Source organism: Scyliorhinus torazame, chromosome 1, assembly GCF_047496885.1.
Source record: "Scyliorhinus torazame isolate Kashiwa2021f chromosome 1, sScyTor2.1, whole genome shotgun sequence".
Taxonomy (NCBI): domain Eukaryota; kingdom Metazoa; phylum Chordata; class Chondrichthyes; order Carcharhiniformes; family Scyliorhinidae; genus Scyliorhinus; species Scyliorhinus torazame.
This window is the reverse complement of record NC_092707.1, coordinates 96,576,594-96,593,034: the sequence shown is the minus strand read 5'-3', so window position 1 is coordinate 96,593,034 and position 16,441 is coordinate 96,576,594. Positions and strand designations below refer to the sequence as shown.

Sequence of the window (16,441 nt, the reverse complement as noted above, 5' to 3'; positions counted from 1 at the left end):
ATTGGTTTTTGGAGCAAGCAACGAGATGGATTAAGGGCTGGTTCTGTCCACTCTGCAAATTGGCTTTGTAACTTTAAGAGAGGAATACATTAAAAAAAACAACAACCTCACTGTACTATACACTATTACTAAGTCACAGTAATCAGAGCGCATGCGTTCAATTGTGGCGGGGCAACGGCCGTGTCATCAGCCCGCGAGTCTGACTAACCTGAGCGCATGCGTTGAGTAGGGATTGGGACGAGCTGGGTTTAATGAAAGCGCATGCGTTAATGAAAGGTGGGCGGTGTTGGGGTAGCGCACCTGCGCAGTCCGGCTGCCAGCGGGCGGCTGACAGTTGGAAGCGCGTGAGCTGTCGGTTAGTCCAGCGCTGGCACTGACCTGGAGTGGTTGGGGATGAAATAGAAATGACTACCACGCCGGATAAGGGCGGGACAGTGGTGGCACCGGAGGACAAGGATGCGCAGCGGCTCTTGGACTCCTTCCTGCAAGACTTTCCGATTCCCCTAGGCCCTGAGGACTCGTTACCCGTGCGCCTGCAGAGCCCGGTGCTGAGCTGGGATGAGGTGGAAGGGGAGTGCGCCGAAATGGGGCTGAAGCTGCTGCGGGACAGGTGAGGGTGCATGCAGGCTGGGGCTGGATCCGGCTTCTCTTGTGTTTGCAGATTAAATAGCAGCAGCACGTTTACTCTGAACTGCCACCATCAGATTTACGGTCAGGGTCACTCAGGCAGCGAGCTGTATGGAATGCATGAAATGTTTGACCAACCTTTCAAGAGTTCTCTGAGGATTGAACAAGTAAGCTGGGCAGAGGGGGGCCAGTCGCTGTTGTGTATTTGGATTTCCAAAAGGCATTTCATAAGGTGTGGCAGGAAAGGTTATGCCCGAAAATAAGAGCTCATGGTGTTGGAAGAGAGAATTGGTGAACGAGCAGGAAACAGCTGGAATAATCAGATTGGTAAACTAACTACTGGAGTGCTGCAGGGATCAGTGTTGGGGCCATGGGCATTTACAATTTATATTAATGATTTGGGTGAAAGGACTGACTATTGTAGCAATATTTGCTGATGCTACAGAAGAGATAAGAATGCACCTTGAGGATGCACAGTCAGAAAAGGGATTTAGATAGGATAAGTGAGTGGGCAAAGATTTGGCAGATGCAGCATGATGTGGCAAAATGTGAGGTGTCAGCTTTGAGAAGGAATAGCAAAACAGACTATTTAAATGGGGAGAGACAGCAGGATGCTGTGGTACAGAGAGATCTGGGTTCATTGTACATGAAACAAGGTTAGTATGGAGGTACAGCAGGTAACCAGTGAAGAAAGCACTCGGTAGAGTGCATACCTCCTCCATGCTGTGTTAACTCAGTGTTATTATAATCTTTATTAGTATCACAAGTAGGCTTACATTAACACTGCAATGAAGTTACTGTGAAAATTCCCCAGTTGCCACACTGCAGCGCCTGTTTGGGTACATTGAGGGAGAATTCAGAATGTCCAATTCACCTAACAAGCACGTCTTTTGGGACTGGGGGGGGGGGGGGGGGAACCTAAGCACCTGGAGGAAACCCGTGCAGACTCTGCACAGACGGTGACCCAAGCCGGGAATCGAATCCGGGTCCCTGGTGCTGTGAAGCAACAGTGCTAACCACTGTGCCAGCGTGCTGCAGCTCTTCCTTGAGGCTTTTCCCTACCTGGTTGCACTAACTGCAAAACTGATTTTTTTTGTAAAAACTTTCATCTGACAAGAGACCAGGCAAATCCACATCCAACAACCTGCTCTGAAAAATCTGCTCACATTTTGACAGCTGTACAAAGTGAACCACAGTAGTTGAGACAACTCATAATATTTTAAAACAATGAACAATATTCCAAATAAAATGACAATAAAAATCAACTTAATCTATCTCCTAATGCTCACAAATCCTTAAAAAGTTTCCATGATCTGAATCTTTTCCAAAATTTAATCAGTTCTTCATATGGCCATGTGCCATACTGTGGACCAAATTTTACTGAAATCAGTTCTTCAGTCGTAATAACAGATCTCCCATTTAACGTCAATAGGAAGGAATTTCTCTGTTATTTGTTTTTCTTTTAAAATAAATTTTAGAGTACCCAATTCTTTTTCTTCCAATTAAGGAGCACTTTAGTGTGGCCAATCCACCTACTCTGCACATCTTTTTGGGTTGTGGGGGTTAGACCCATGCAGACATGGGGAGAATGTGCAAATTGTACACGGACAGTGACCGGGGCCGGGATTGAACTCGGGTCCGCGGCGCCGTGAGGCAGAAGTGCTAACCACTGCGTCACTGTGCTGCCCATTTTCTTGAGGGTTATTAATTAGCGGTGCTGGATCATTATCATCGACAAGGGACGTGAGGGTTATGAGGGCTGGCAGAAGTTAAGGACACAATTAGATCATCCATTTCCTTACTAAATGAAGCAGGCTTGAGGGGCTGAATGGCTTACTCTTCTATTTTTTATGTTCTTGAAGCATATCACATGCATGACCTCGAAGTGAATAAGAGTGGTCAGCCTTTACATGTTGCAAGGTTGAAAGGTGGAGGGACAATGCCATTCCTTCCTTTTCTTTTTTAAACCAATTTGTACAGCATGAAAAAGCCTGCTTGAACTGTGACTGTAACTGTAGGCAAGAGTGCACTCCAGCCTAAAACAAATGCTGCAAATATGCAGTATCCGAAACAATTGAGAGGGTGTAGAAGAGATTTTGTAACTAGAATGGTGCCAGGAATGAATTTCAGTTATGTGTAGAAGCTGGGATTGCTCTCCCTGAAGCAAAGAAGGTTTAAGAGCAGGTTTGTTCAGAATCATAAACTGTTTTGATGGTAAATAGGAACAAACCGTTTCCAGTGGCAAAAGGTTTGGTAACTAACTATAGGAGACAGATTTATGTATACGGCGTGCTAGCCTTCATCGGCCGGGGCATTGAGTATAAAAATTGGTAAGTCATGCTGCAGCTATGTAGAACCTGAGTTAGGCCACACTTGGAATATAGTGTTCAATTCTGGCCGCCACACTACCAGAAGGATGTGGAGGCTTTGGAGAGTGTAGAGAAGTGGTTTATCAGGAGAAGAGGTTTATCAGGATGTTACCTGGTATGAAGGCATTAATTATGAGGAGAGGTTGGATAAACTTGGGTTATTCGCACTGGAACGACGGAGGATGAGGGGCAACCTGTTAAAAGTCTATAAAATTATGAGGGGCACGGACAGAGTGGATGGTCAGAAGCTTTTTCCCAGGGTGGAAGAGTCAGTTACTAGATTTAAGGTGATTTTATGCTATTAAAGGGGCAAAAGTTTAGAGGAGATGTGTGGGGGAATTTTCTTTACACAGGAGGGTAATGGGTTCCTGGATCTTGCTGCCGGAGGTGGTGGAAGCAGGTACGATAGTGACGTTTAAGGGGAATCTTGACAAATATATTAATAGGATGGGAATTGAGACATATGGACCCCAGAAGTGTAAAAGGTTTTGGGTTAGACGGGCAGCATGGTCGGCGCAGGCTTGGTGGGCCAAAGGGCCTGTTCCTGTGCTGTACTTTTCTTTGTTCTTTTCGTTGTTCTTTGTGTTTTGCAAAAGAGCAATCCCAAAGTTGATAATTGAGAAACTTCGTCAGTGCATAATAAAAAGAACTGGGGCGAAATTCTCCCCAAACGGCACGATGTCCGCCGACTGGCGCACAAAACGGCGCCAATCAGACGGGTATCGCGCCGCCCCAAAGGTGCGGAATGCTCCGCATCTTTGGGGGCCGAGCCCCAACATTGAGGGGCTAGGCCGACGCCGGAGGGATTTCCGCCCCGCCAGCTGGCGGAAACGGCCTTTGTTGCCCCGCCAGCTGGCACGGAAATGACATATCGGGGCGGCGCATGCGCGGGAGCGTCAGCAGCTGCTGACAGTTTCCCGCGCATGCGCAGTGGAGGGAGTCTCTTCCGCCTCCGCCATGGTGGAGACCGTGGCGGAGGCGGAAGGGAAAGAGTGCCCCCACGGCACAGGTCCACCCGCGGATCGGTGGGCCCCGATCGTGGGCCAGGCCACCGTGGGGGCACCCCCCCCCGGGGCCAGATCGCCCCGCCCCCCCCCCCCCCCCCCCAGGACCCCGGAGCCCGCCCACGCCGCCTTGTCCCGCCGTTCAAAAGGTGGTTTAATCCACGCCGGCGGGACAGGCAATTTATCGGCTGGACTTCGGCCCATCCGGGCCGGAGAATCCAGCGGGGGGGGGCCCGCCAACCGGCACGGCCCGATTCCCTCCCCCGCCGAATATCCGGTACCGGAGACTTTGGCAACCGGCGGGGGCGGGATTCACGGCAGCCCCCGGCGATTCTCCAACCCGGCGGGGGGGTCGGAGAATGACTCCCCTGATACCTTGATACCTAAATTAGCATGTCTTTTGAAAAAAACGGATTGATAAAGAACTTGGGATAGTTGGAAGCGTTATTATTTGGCTGAGCATTCAGTTTCAACTTCTGCTTATTTGTTTGGATAAGAATTGGGGAAATAGAAATCCTCTATGCTATTAAAGGTTGGAGCCTTGCTATTTCCTTTTATTTTTTGTGCGTTCTTGTGTTATAAAAGATAAAGGAATTTGTTTCCTTTTTTGTCAGCTGACATTTTGTCTCACACTTTGCCAACTTTGTTGGTGTTTCCTTTTTCTGATTTGTACAACTTAACTCATTTCATCTACAATTTTATTCCATGGAAGTTTTGAATGCCACAATTCTGCACTTGGTTTAAAACAGGATTAGTGTAATATGCAGGTAATCTACCAAGTCAAATGTGACTGCAATATCTGAGACCGAGGGCAAAGTTTTTTTTTAAGCGTTTTGATTTATTACTTGCAACTTAATTAATTTAATTCTGATGGTTGCTTGGTGTGCAAGCCACTTGACTAATTATGCTGAGGTGCCAATTTCTATCATGTATATTCCAGTAATCCTTGTTTTGCATTTGAGGCTCATTCAATTTTTGACCTTTTCTTTAGCAGAGACAAAGCCGTAGTCAGTTCCACTGATTTGAGAAAGGATGTGTGAAGTCATCAGTGTCACCAGTGTATGCTGACCTTTTGGATTAATGAATGTTGAGGTGCAAAGGGTTGTGTGCCCCTGAAATAGGTGGGATGATCTAACATAAGCGGCAGTACCATTGCTGTTGTGCTCGTGAGTTGACAATTCAGTCATGTCCATGAGATAATTGATAGAGAATGCATTTTAACATGGGATTGGATTATCCTCCTTCAGTTGATTAGACTACATTGCTTTAAATTCTATGAGCAAGAGAGAGGTTTTCTCTGCAGCCTTTCAGACATGTATTTTCAATGTCTGGATTCTGTTTGTGTGTGGGATGGTGTGTGTATGTCTGGAGGAGGATGTTTAAAACAGAGGGCCTGGTTTGGGATTTTCAGGAGTTTGAATGATCCTTTTCTTCATTGCATTTGAAAATAATTCAGTGAAACCAGTACAAAAGTGGCTTGTATCATTTGTTTTGACTTTTGATTGTGACTAAAACAGCTCAGAGAAAAATAAACTCAGTCCCGCACCCAAAAGGAAGTTGCTAAAGATTCTGTGTCAGCATCCGGTGTGTGCTCTATTGTACCAAATTTAGTTAGATTTTATCTTATCTCTGGTTGAACTAGAATCCTAACATCAGAATATAGATATGTTTCCCTTCATAATTTTAAATCAAGATTATTTTATGTAATTACTTTGTAGTAAAACGTTCTTTTTTAAAGTTCTGGCAACATCAAAACAATGCCAACTTGTGCAATAATATTGGATGCTATAGTGAGTGCATTAGATTATGTAGTTTAGCTTTCGAGTCCTGCCTGCTGGTATGTGTAAGTAATTATATAGTATTGCTTATTGTGGCTAGACCAGTCTTGGTATTTGCAGCCACGTGAATCAGCCTTTGTTCATCGGCCTGCCTTTTGTATTGTGTTTTTTATTTCCCGTCTTGTTCTTTTATAGTCGCCAGATGCTGGAAATAACACCAGATGTTAGTGATAGCCCCACTGGTTTTAAATCCCCTGCCAGGAGAGAATGTCCTCTGTACGGTTTGGAATATGAGGGATCCTGGCAATGTCCTGCTCGGTTGCAGTGTAGAACTATTTTAGGGTGAGGGCAGGAGACAAACTTGAGCTCCAGCACTGGTTGCCTGGAAGTGTCAGGCAACACATTCCATTAACACCTGTATACTAAAATCATACCCAGGTCAGACCATTGCCAGTTCTGATTATTTGGGACTCTTTGCTGCCCTCTGGAAACTTATTGAATGAATTATTGTAACTTATTTTTAAGAAATAGGGAATAGTTGATCTCTATCAGACTCTGAGGAAAATATAAAAGGAAGAAAGAGTTGCATTTAAATGATCCATTTCATGATCTCAGGGTATTTCCATGTTTTTTAAAGCAAGTTAAGTACTTTTGAAGTGTAGTTAATGTTGTATCATAGCTAATTTGTATTCAGCAAGCTCCCACAAATAGCAATGTGATAACAGCCATCTCATTTTTTTGAGCATGTTGATTGAGAGATAAATATTACCTATAATACCAGGAGTAACTCCTTTCTTCTTTCAAATTGTGTTATGGGATCTTTTATGCCCACCTTAGAGGGGGCTCCTGTTTCCTCACAGTCCAAAGGGAACTTAATGTCTCATCCAAGCACTCCCTCAGTAATGCATTACAAATTGAGCATAGATTTTTATGCTCGGGCTTGTGGTTGGATTGGCCATTTGACCGAGGCAGGTGGGCTGCCACCTGGCTCATGGCTCACCATGGGTTTCAGTTGTGCTGTGTACACAGTAAGAAATGTGTTGTATGAAATAATGCGTGGAGTACAACAACCATCAACCATTTTTCTTTTTCACCTCTTCCTTGGTATGGTTCCATAGACACGTGTTGCCTCTGGTATCTCGTCCAAGTGGCCAGGATTCATGTGCGAAACTTGGTATTATGTGCTGGGAGGTGTGTGCCCCCCCCCCCACTGCTAGCGTCTTAACTGTCCTTGAAGTCGATAAACGGCTTCCATCTCCAGGCAAACCCCCCTCCCCCACAGACCCTCTCAAGGCAAACTTTATTTTCTCCAGGCTAAGGTCTTCCTCGAGGTCGCTCACCCACACCCCTGGCTTCGGAGACCCCCAAGTTCCTCCACTCCAGCAAAATCCGTCTCCGGGCCAGTAGGGAGGCAAAGGCCAAGATGTCAGCCCCTCGCTCCCTGGACTCCCGGGTCTTCCGACACTCCGAATATCGCCACTTCTGGACTCTGGGCAACCTTCACCTTCAGTATCTCAGACATAATGTCTGCAAACCCCTTCCAGAATCCCTCCAGCTTAATTTCAACACCACCCTGATTTCGACACCACCTTGTCCTGCAACTCCGGGGGCAGCAGGTAGGGAAAGGATGGCACCTGCTTCCTGACATAATTCCATACCTGTAAGTACCAAAACCCATTCCTGCTGGGCAGCTCATACTTCTCATCCAACTCCTGTAAGCTTGAAAAGCTGCCCCCCAAACCGTTCAATACCCCCCCCCCCCGGTGCAAATCTATGACTCCTGCAAATCGGTGCCCAGACCGAGGCACCCTCATAAATTATCGGCACTTGAGGAAATCTCCAGCAATCAAAACTTGATTCCATTAGCTATTTATCTGTAACCAAGTAAGTGGTTCAAATCAACAATCACCTCACTGTTTTAGCAGACACACCGTCTGGGTACCGTAACCTAGGTTCTTTAATAATATTATTGCAACAATATATGTTAACCCGGGCTTTTGTGCAGGACGGTGGTGGAGTGGTTAGCACTGCTGTGTCACAGCACTGAGGACCTGGGTTCGATCCCGGCCCGGGTTACTGTCTGTGTGGAGTTTGCACATTCTCCCCGTGTTTGCGTGGGTGTCACTCCCACAACCCAAAACAATGTGCAGGGTAGATGAATTGGCCACGCTAAATTGCCCTTAATTGGAAAAAAGGAAATGGGCACTCTAACTTTTAAAAACATCCCAGGTGTTTAAAACATTACTGCAACAGATATAAAAAATATATAACAATTTCTGCATTTATCACAATAGATATCACAGTAATGCATTTTGGAAGGTCTAATGCAGGTAGGGAATATACAGTGAATGGTAGAACCCTCAAGAGTATTGAAAGTCAAAGAGATCTAGGAGTACAGGTCCACAGGTCATTGAAAGGGGCAACACAGGTGGCGAAGGTAGTCAAGAAGGCATACGGCATGCTTGCCTTCATTGGCCGGGGCATTGAGTATAAGAATTGGCAAGTCATGTTGCAGCTGTATAGAACCTTAGTTAGGCCACACTTGGAGTATAGTGTTCAATTCTGGTCGCCACACTACCAGAAGGATGTGGAGGCTTTAGAGAGGGTGCAGAAGAGATTTACCAGAATGTTGCCTGGTATGGAGGGCATTAGCTATGAGGAGCGGTTGAATAAACTCGGTTTGTTCTCACTGGAACGAAGGAGGTTGAGGGGAGACCTGATAGAGGTATACAAAATTATGAGGGGCATAGACAGAGTGGATAGTCAGAGGCTTTTCCCCAGGGTAGAGGGGTCAATTACTAGGGGGCAGAGGTTTAAGGTGAGAGGGGCAAGGTTTAGAGTAGATGTACGAGGCAAGTTTTTTACGCAGAGGGTAGTGGGTGCCTGGAACTCGCTACCGGAGGAGGTAGTGGAAGCAGGGACGATAAGGACATTTAAGGGGCATCTTGACAAATATATGAATAGGATGGGAATATAAGGATACGGACCCAGGAAGTGTAGAAGATTGTAGTTTAGTCGGGCAGCATGGTCGGCACGGGCTTGGAGGGCCGAAGGGCCTGTTCCTGTGCTGTACATTTCTTTGTTCTTTGTATACCCTCATGGAGAACCATTTTCCCATCCAATATCTGCATGCACATTTCTAACAAGGTCACTGGACATCAATGAAAAAATGGAAAACCTTGCTGTGTTTTTCCATCATAGTTTATTGTGGTCACCCAACAGTTGCCCTGGCTGAGATTAACTATCAGCAACTCGAGCTTGGGAAGATGTTTCTGAGCCCTATGGCTCGACTGTTCAAGAGGGAAGTTAATTGCTGAGGTGGGATTATTATACATTTGTTCTTTCCCTCACTGGCAAATTGTTCCAGGAATAGGAAATGTTTTCACTTTAGAATTTAGCCAATTTGGGCCAAACGTTATGTCTGTTTACACTAAAAATTAATTTTAAACAAATGTCAAAAAGATAAAAATAAATCTGTACAAATCATTGGTTAGGCACATTTAGATTGTGTACTTCAGTCAGCAGAGAAACAAGGGAACTTGCCACTGATCTCTTAATAAACCACAAAGATTTAATGATTTCTATGGTAGGGGTTTCCCCTTCCTGATGCCAGTTTTAAACTGCTGCCAAAGGAATTTGTGGTATGCAACAGCATTGTTGTCAGCTAGCAGGTAATGAATCCAATCGCATTTGTATATTCTCATTAAGCCAAGAAGTTTAAAAACCAATATTTTTATTAAGGCAACTGTAGGAACATTAAATACAAACCAACACGAGTAAGAACAAACAGGAACCTCATAATAAATACATAACCAATGCCCCAACCCCCTGCAATTCCCCATCTCCTGTCCTGCCTTCTTCATTATAACCCCTTTATCCCAGCACCAACCCCCCCCCCCCCCCCCTCCTGCTGACACCTCAATTTTCCTTGAAGAAATCGATGAATGCCAGGCAAACCCATCAACTGACCCTCTTAAGGTGAACCTGATTTTCTCCAGCCTTAAGAACTCCGTCATGTCACTCACTCACACCCCTGGTTTCGCTGGCTCTGAATCCCTCCACTGCAGCAAAATCAGTCTCCGGGCTACCAGGGAGGCAAAGGCCAGAACATCGACCTCTCTTACCCCCTGGGCTCCAGGGTCTTCCGACACACCAAATATTGTCACTTCTGGACTTGGGGGCCACCTTCACCCTCACCACCCCAGACATTACTTCCGTGAACCCCTGACAGAACCTCTTCAGTTTCGGACAAGCCCAAAACATGTGAACATGGTTAGAGGGCATCCCCGCGTACTGCCAAGCCTGCCCTCAACCCCCTCCAAGTACCTGCTCAGCCTCGCCACCGTCATGGGCTCCCTATGAGCTACCTTAAACTGAATAAGGCTGAACCTTGCACACAACGAGGATGCATTTGCCTTCCCCGGAGCCTTCTCCCACAACCCAGCCTCCATTCTCCACCCCCCCCCCCCCCCCCCCCCCAAATTCCTCCACCCATTTCTGCTTGACTTCCCCTATCGTGGCTCCCTCCCAATCCATTAGCTCATTGTAGATCTTGGACACCTTGCTCTCTCCCACTCCTTCCTTCGATACCACCTTCTGCTGTTGTCCCGGGTGTGGCAAATCGGGAAAGGATGGCACCTGCTTATTCACAAGGTTCTGGACCTGTAAGTATTGTAACCCGTTCCCACTGGGCAGCTCATAATCCTTCTCCAAGTCCTCTAAACTCGCAAAGCTGCCCCCACAAACAGGTCCCCAAACCGCTCGATCCCTGCCCGTTGCCACCCCCTAAACCTCGCGTCCAACCCCGCTGATGCAAATCTATGATGGCTGCAAATCGGTGCCCAGACCGAGGCACCTTCCAACCTTGAATACTGCCGTCATTGTCCGCACACGCGCAGGGCAGCCTCCCACAGGGCTCGTGGAGTACTTGGCTGGCGGGAACGGCAGAGGCGCTGTCAACAATGCCCCTAAACTCGTGCCCCTGCAGGAGGTCACCTCCATTCGCCCCCATGCCGACCCCTCCCCCATTATCCACTTGCTCACATTGTTTGCTGCCCAATAATAAATCATTATGTTTGACAAGGCCTGCCCGCCACCTCCCCTCACCCCTGCTCCAACAGCACCGTCTTAACCCGAGGGGTTTTCCCTGCCCAGACAAACCCCAAAATTAAAGCATTAACTTTCCTGAAAAATGACTTTGGGACAAAGATCGGGAGGTTTTGAAAAATCAATAAGAGCCTCGGCAGCACCGTCATTTTTGCAGCACATCCCACCTCCTTAACTCCCCCTCATCTGTTCCATCAACTGTGCCAGGTTCAATTTGTGAAGCTGTTCCCATCCCCACGCCACCTGGATACCCAAATATCTGAAGCTCGCCCCGCCCCCCCACCACCTTAAACGGCAGTTCATCCAACCTCCTCTCCTGCCTCCTGGCCTCGATGGGGAAGACCTCACTCTTCCCCATGTTTGGTTTATATCCAAAAAACCAGCCAAACTCCTCCAAAATATTCAAGATTTCCCTGATACCTCCCAATGGGTCCGAGATATAAACCAACAGGTCGTGCATATATAGCGTGAACCTGTGCTCGACACCTCTCCCGGCGCACAATTCCTTTCCAGCTCTTTGACGCTCTGAAGCGCCATTGCCAATGGCTCTATTGCCAAGGCAAAAAGCAATGGGGAAAGTGGGTACCCCTGCCTTTTCCCCCAGTGTAGCCCGACGTACCCTGAGCTCACCCGATTTGTCCGCACGCTTGCAATTGGATCAGGTCTACAAACCTCTACCTGAACCATCCTAACACTTCCCACAAGTACTCCCATTCCACCCGTTCAAAAGCCTTCTATGCATCCATTGAAACTGCCACCTCCGTGTCCTGTCCTTTTGGGGGAATCGTTATCACATTTAGTAATCTAACGTTCACCGACAATTTCCTCCCCTTTATGAACCCCGTCTGATCTTCCCCCGGCACACAGTACTCCATTCACAAGGCCAAAATTCGGCGTCCACATTTAGCAACGATATCGGGCGATAGGACCCACACTGCTCCGGGTCTTTATCTTTGTTTAGTTTTAGGGAAAAGAACGTCTGCAATGGGGGAGCTCCCCCTCTTCCCTTGCCTCATTATATATCCTCACCAGCAGGGGCCCCAGGCCCCCACCAAACTTCTGATAAAATTCTACAGGAAAACCACCTGGGCCCGGGGCCTTGCCTGCCTGCATCGTTCCCATGCCCTCCATCACCTCCACCAGTTCAATGGGGGGCCCCCCCAACCTCTCCACCAGGTCCTCCTCCACATTGGGGAACTCCAACCCATCTAGGAATTGCTCTACCTCCCCACCCCCCTCCCCAGCTAGGGGCTCCGATTCATAGAGCCTCCTGTAAAACTCCTCAAATACCTCATTCACCTCGACCAAGTCCAGTACCACTCTTCCCCTCCGTCCTTCGCTCTTTGGATTTCCCTCGCCGCCTCCTGCTTCCTGAGTTGGTGGGCCAGCTTCCTACTCGCCTTCTCCCCCTACTCATTCACTGCCCCTCTGTTCCTCCGCAACTGCCTTCCCCATGGACACCAACCCAAACTCAATCTGGATCTTCTGCCTCTCCTCAATAATCCCACCTCTGGGGCCTCCGAATACCTTTGTAAACCCGCAGAATCTCGTCCACCAACCTTGTCATCTCAGCTCGTTCCACCTTTTCCCGGATCGATATGAACTCCCCCCTAACCACTGCCTTGAGCGCCTCCAATAAGCGTGGTGGCCAAGACCTCACCTGTATCGTTCAGTTCCACATGACTCTACGTCCAGGCTCCACTGCGGGTGCTGCCCCTCCCGGTCCATTTGCAAGTCCACCCCGTGCGGCACGTGGTGTGAAACCACAATCGGCGAATACCCTGAGTCAACGACCCCCACCAGCAACGTCTTGGCCACGACGAAAAATCAATCCGATATTACGCCCCGTACACATGGGAGAAGTACGAGAACTCCATCGCCTTAGGCCTTCCAAACCACGGATGCAAACCCCCCCCCCCAATATCGGTTCCATGAACCCCTTCACCTCCTTCGTCACCGTCGACACCCTCCCCGACCTTGGACTCATCCAGTCCAAGCGTGGTTCAATGACTGTATTAAAGTTCCCTCCCATGGTCAACCAGTGCGGGTCCAGGATCTTCCCCAGCACCCACCTCATGAGCATCCACATCATCATTTCAGTTTGGGGCATAGACATTTACCAAAACCACCGGCATCCCCTGAATCTTCCCACTCACCATCACAAACCTCCCTCTCGGATCTGCCACAATATTCCCCAACTCAAATGTCACCCGTTTGTTTATCAGCACCGCCACCCCCGCATCTTCATATCTAGTCCCAAATGAAAGACTTGCCGTACCCATCCTTTCCTTAGCCTAGTCTTCAAGTATGTTTCTTGCAAAAAGGCCACGTCCGCCTTTAAGCTCATCAAGTGCGCAAACACACGCGACTGTTTGACTGGCAAATTCAGCCCCCTCACATTTCATGTGACCAACCTAGTCGAGGGGCACCCCGCCACCCCCTCGACTGTCGATCAACCAAATCCTTCTTCTGCCAGGCCCCGGTCCGTATCATGCGACACACCAGTCCCACCTTTGGATGCTCACCGTCACCACTCAGTTTCTTGCTGCGCTACAGCAACCACACCTTTGTCAGCAGCTCTTCCCTTTCTCTCTCTCCCCCCCCCCCCCCCCCCCCCCCCACCCCAACCAAACAACAGCGTCATCCCCCTCTACTGCATTAACCATCTGGCCACCCCCCACTGCACTCCCATTAACTAGCCCACCCAGCTTGCCTGGCAGCCCCCGCCCAAGGAGCCCGAGCTTCCTACATTGATTTCCCCCACGCTCGTATACCTCCATAACACAAACAACAATGGAATAAGGAAAAGGTGCACTCCCCCTCCACGCTCCCCAAACATCCCGCCACAGAACCCAACAAAACATCTCAAAGGAGAGATGTTCTCCAACAACTAACACAAAGAAAGCAATAAAAAAAATGGCAGAGAAAACCAACATCTCCTCATTCCTCCTCCTCAGTTCAATTCCACCTTCTCCTGCCAGTCCATTGTTTCTTAAAACCTCCATCTTTAAATGAGAAGTTTAGCCAGCAGAGGAGGGAAGCCCAGGAAGACCTAACCAAGGCGGTGGAACCACTAAAAGCAGGAAGTGATCGGGTGGAACAGAGGCTGAAGTCCGAGGGGCAGGCCATTCGGATGGTGGAGGAGGTGGTGTGGGAGCCTCCTCTGGTGTCCCAAAATAGTGTTCACGCCATTGTGAATCACCCAGAGGCAGGCTGGGAACAGCATCCCAACCGTCACTCTCTTAAAGAGGGCAGCCTTCACCTGATTGAACCCAGCTCTCCTCTTCGCCACGTCCGCGCGCAGGTCCTGGTACCCCCAGAGCTCATTGCCTTCCCAGGTGCACCTCCTCGTCTGCCATGCTCACTACAATATCTTCTCCTTTTCGAGGAATCGGTGGAGCATCACCACCATTACCCTTGGCAGCTCGGTCCCCTGTGGCTTTCTCATCAACGGCTTATACGCCCGGTCGACCTCCAGGGGCCGGTCGAAGACCCCCTCCCCCATCAGCTTCTCCAGCATCTTGGCTACATATGAGCCAGCACCCGCTCCCTCGATACCTTCAGGCATCGATTCTTCGGTTTTGTCCTTTGGAGCGATTCTTCAGGTCCTCCACCTTCTCCTTTAGCCACTTCTGGGTTTTCCGCATCATTCCGATCTTGGCCGCCAATGAGGAAGCTGCTCCTCGTGCTCCCACACCGCCTCCTCCACCATCCGAATGGCCTGGCCCTGGGACTCCAGCCTCTGTTCCACCTAATCATTTCTTGCTTTTAGTTGTTCCACCGCCTTGGTTAGGTCTTCCTGGGCTTCCCTCCATTGACGGCTGAACTTTTCATTTTAAAAAGTCCACCAGCTGATCCACTGACCACTGAGCAGGTAAGGCTGACCCTTACGCTCCTCTATCTTCACCTGTGGCGCACGAAGAATTTCTTACTCCAACAGCTCCCTTCTTCTCAACCCACTTCTGGTCCATGGATCCATCCACTAGTATCACCAGTGGGGTTTAACTTTCCTCGGACACCTCTACACCTTTTTTTCACCAAAACATCCACCCAGCAAATGGGGAAAAGGACTAAAAAAAAGCCTTGAGCGGGAGCTGCCAAACGTGTGACCATTCACTCCATGGTCTCCAGCGGAAGTCATTTAGCCAAGAAGTTAAAAGCACTAAATCGGTTCACTTTTAAATTTTCAGATGGAGAAATAAGCTACTAAACTACTGTGATTAGAATAAGAAAGAAGCCAAAATAAAGGTAAACAAGCTATCGAACAATTAAAGGCAATTTTGTTTTTAAGAATGGAAGTTATCAATATGGCGAACTCCACAAATATGGAATTTGCTTTTAGCGGCCAGTGAGTGAGTTTATGAAGTTAGTACACATAAAAGCCCCAGTTACATTTCCGTTGATATGGTGTAACCTTTTTCAAGGGTTATCAGTGAAGCTAACAGCTTAGAACCGAAAATTCTGTCCAATTAATTGGAAATTGTAGCCTGTACTGTTTCAGTGGAGTAAGGATGGAGAATGCTGGCAATTTGGCTTTAATTCATGATTTAGCAGCTTTCCACCTGGAAGAGATGATGGAAATGCAGCCGCTGAATTTGGTGAGGTCCAATGAGATGATCTGCACTTTTGATGGCCTAACAAGCTAGTTCTGGAAGTCTACTATAAATTCCACACATGAAGATGCCCCTTACCTGCAGTGTGGCACGATCACTGCTGACGCCTTGTTTGTATGGCTGGCATCTATTTTGGAGCTTCTGTAACCACGTTATTGTAGTGATGAACTTCTGCCCACAGCTGGTGTTGCCATTTACATTTGTTGTCAACTCGAGTCCCATACTGGTCATGATTGTTGAGGGGTTTCATATGTTTTTTAACAAAATCCTTTTATCGGATCTTTGGGCGCCGTACTGGTCACTTGGCAGGGACTACTCCATGTGTAGCATATCCTTGGGAATGTGGCCATCTTCCATACTGTGCACATTTCTAACACAGTCACTGGACATCAATGAAAAATTTAAAATCTTGCTATGTTTTTCCATCATCATTTATTGTGGTCACCCTATGGTTCTCCTGGCTGGGATTGACTATCAGCACAGACTCTGAATTGGGCTTGGGGAAGATGTTTCTGAGCCAAATGGCTCAACTTGGTCCTTGGGGTCAGTATGCTGTTTTTTCCATGCCAGCTTAGTTGGTCGCTGCCTTTCTAATGCATGTGCTGATCTCTTCATCAGGAGACTAGTTGTCTGTCACAATAGTTTTAAGTTCGTGGAATTTGCAGACTTCTTCCAGTGGTGTGTTGTTGAGTCTGATCACAGGCAGAAACAGAACAGCCTGTCACCATAATTCGTTTCTTTGACACTGATGGTGAGTGAGAACATGATGTAGGCATGAGACAGGTGATCCATAAACCTTTGGAGCTGGTCTTCTGTTTGGTTTAATGTGGCACCATTAGCATACAGATGTTCTTTGATCAGGACATGTTGCACCTGATCATGTGGAGGCTTACTCCTTCCAGGTTGGCAGGGAAAGCATTGGTCAGTAGGGCAGAGAAAATGAC

General features: G+C 48.0%; 1 protein-coding gene across 2 annotated transcripts in view; it reads left to right on the top strand.

Moving 5' to 3' along the window:
• The first annotated feature begins 319 nt into the window (after positions 1-319).
• Positions 320-16,441, top strand: part of ppm1f (protein phosphatase, Mg2+/Mn2+ dependent, 1F) — a 165,901-nt gene continuing 149,779 nt past the window's right edge. For both annotated transcript variants that reach the window (XM_072498389.1, XM_072498380.1), the window contains exon 1: positions 320-610. In XM_072498389.1, coding sequence (XP_072354490.1) covers positions 405-610 — 206 coding nt within the window. In that variant the 5' untranslated portion in view covers positions 320-404. The remainder of the gene's footprint in view (positions 611-16,441) is intronic.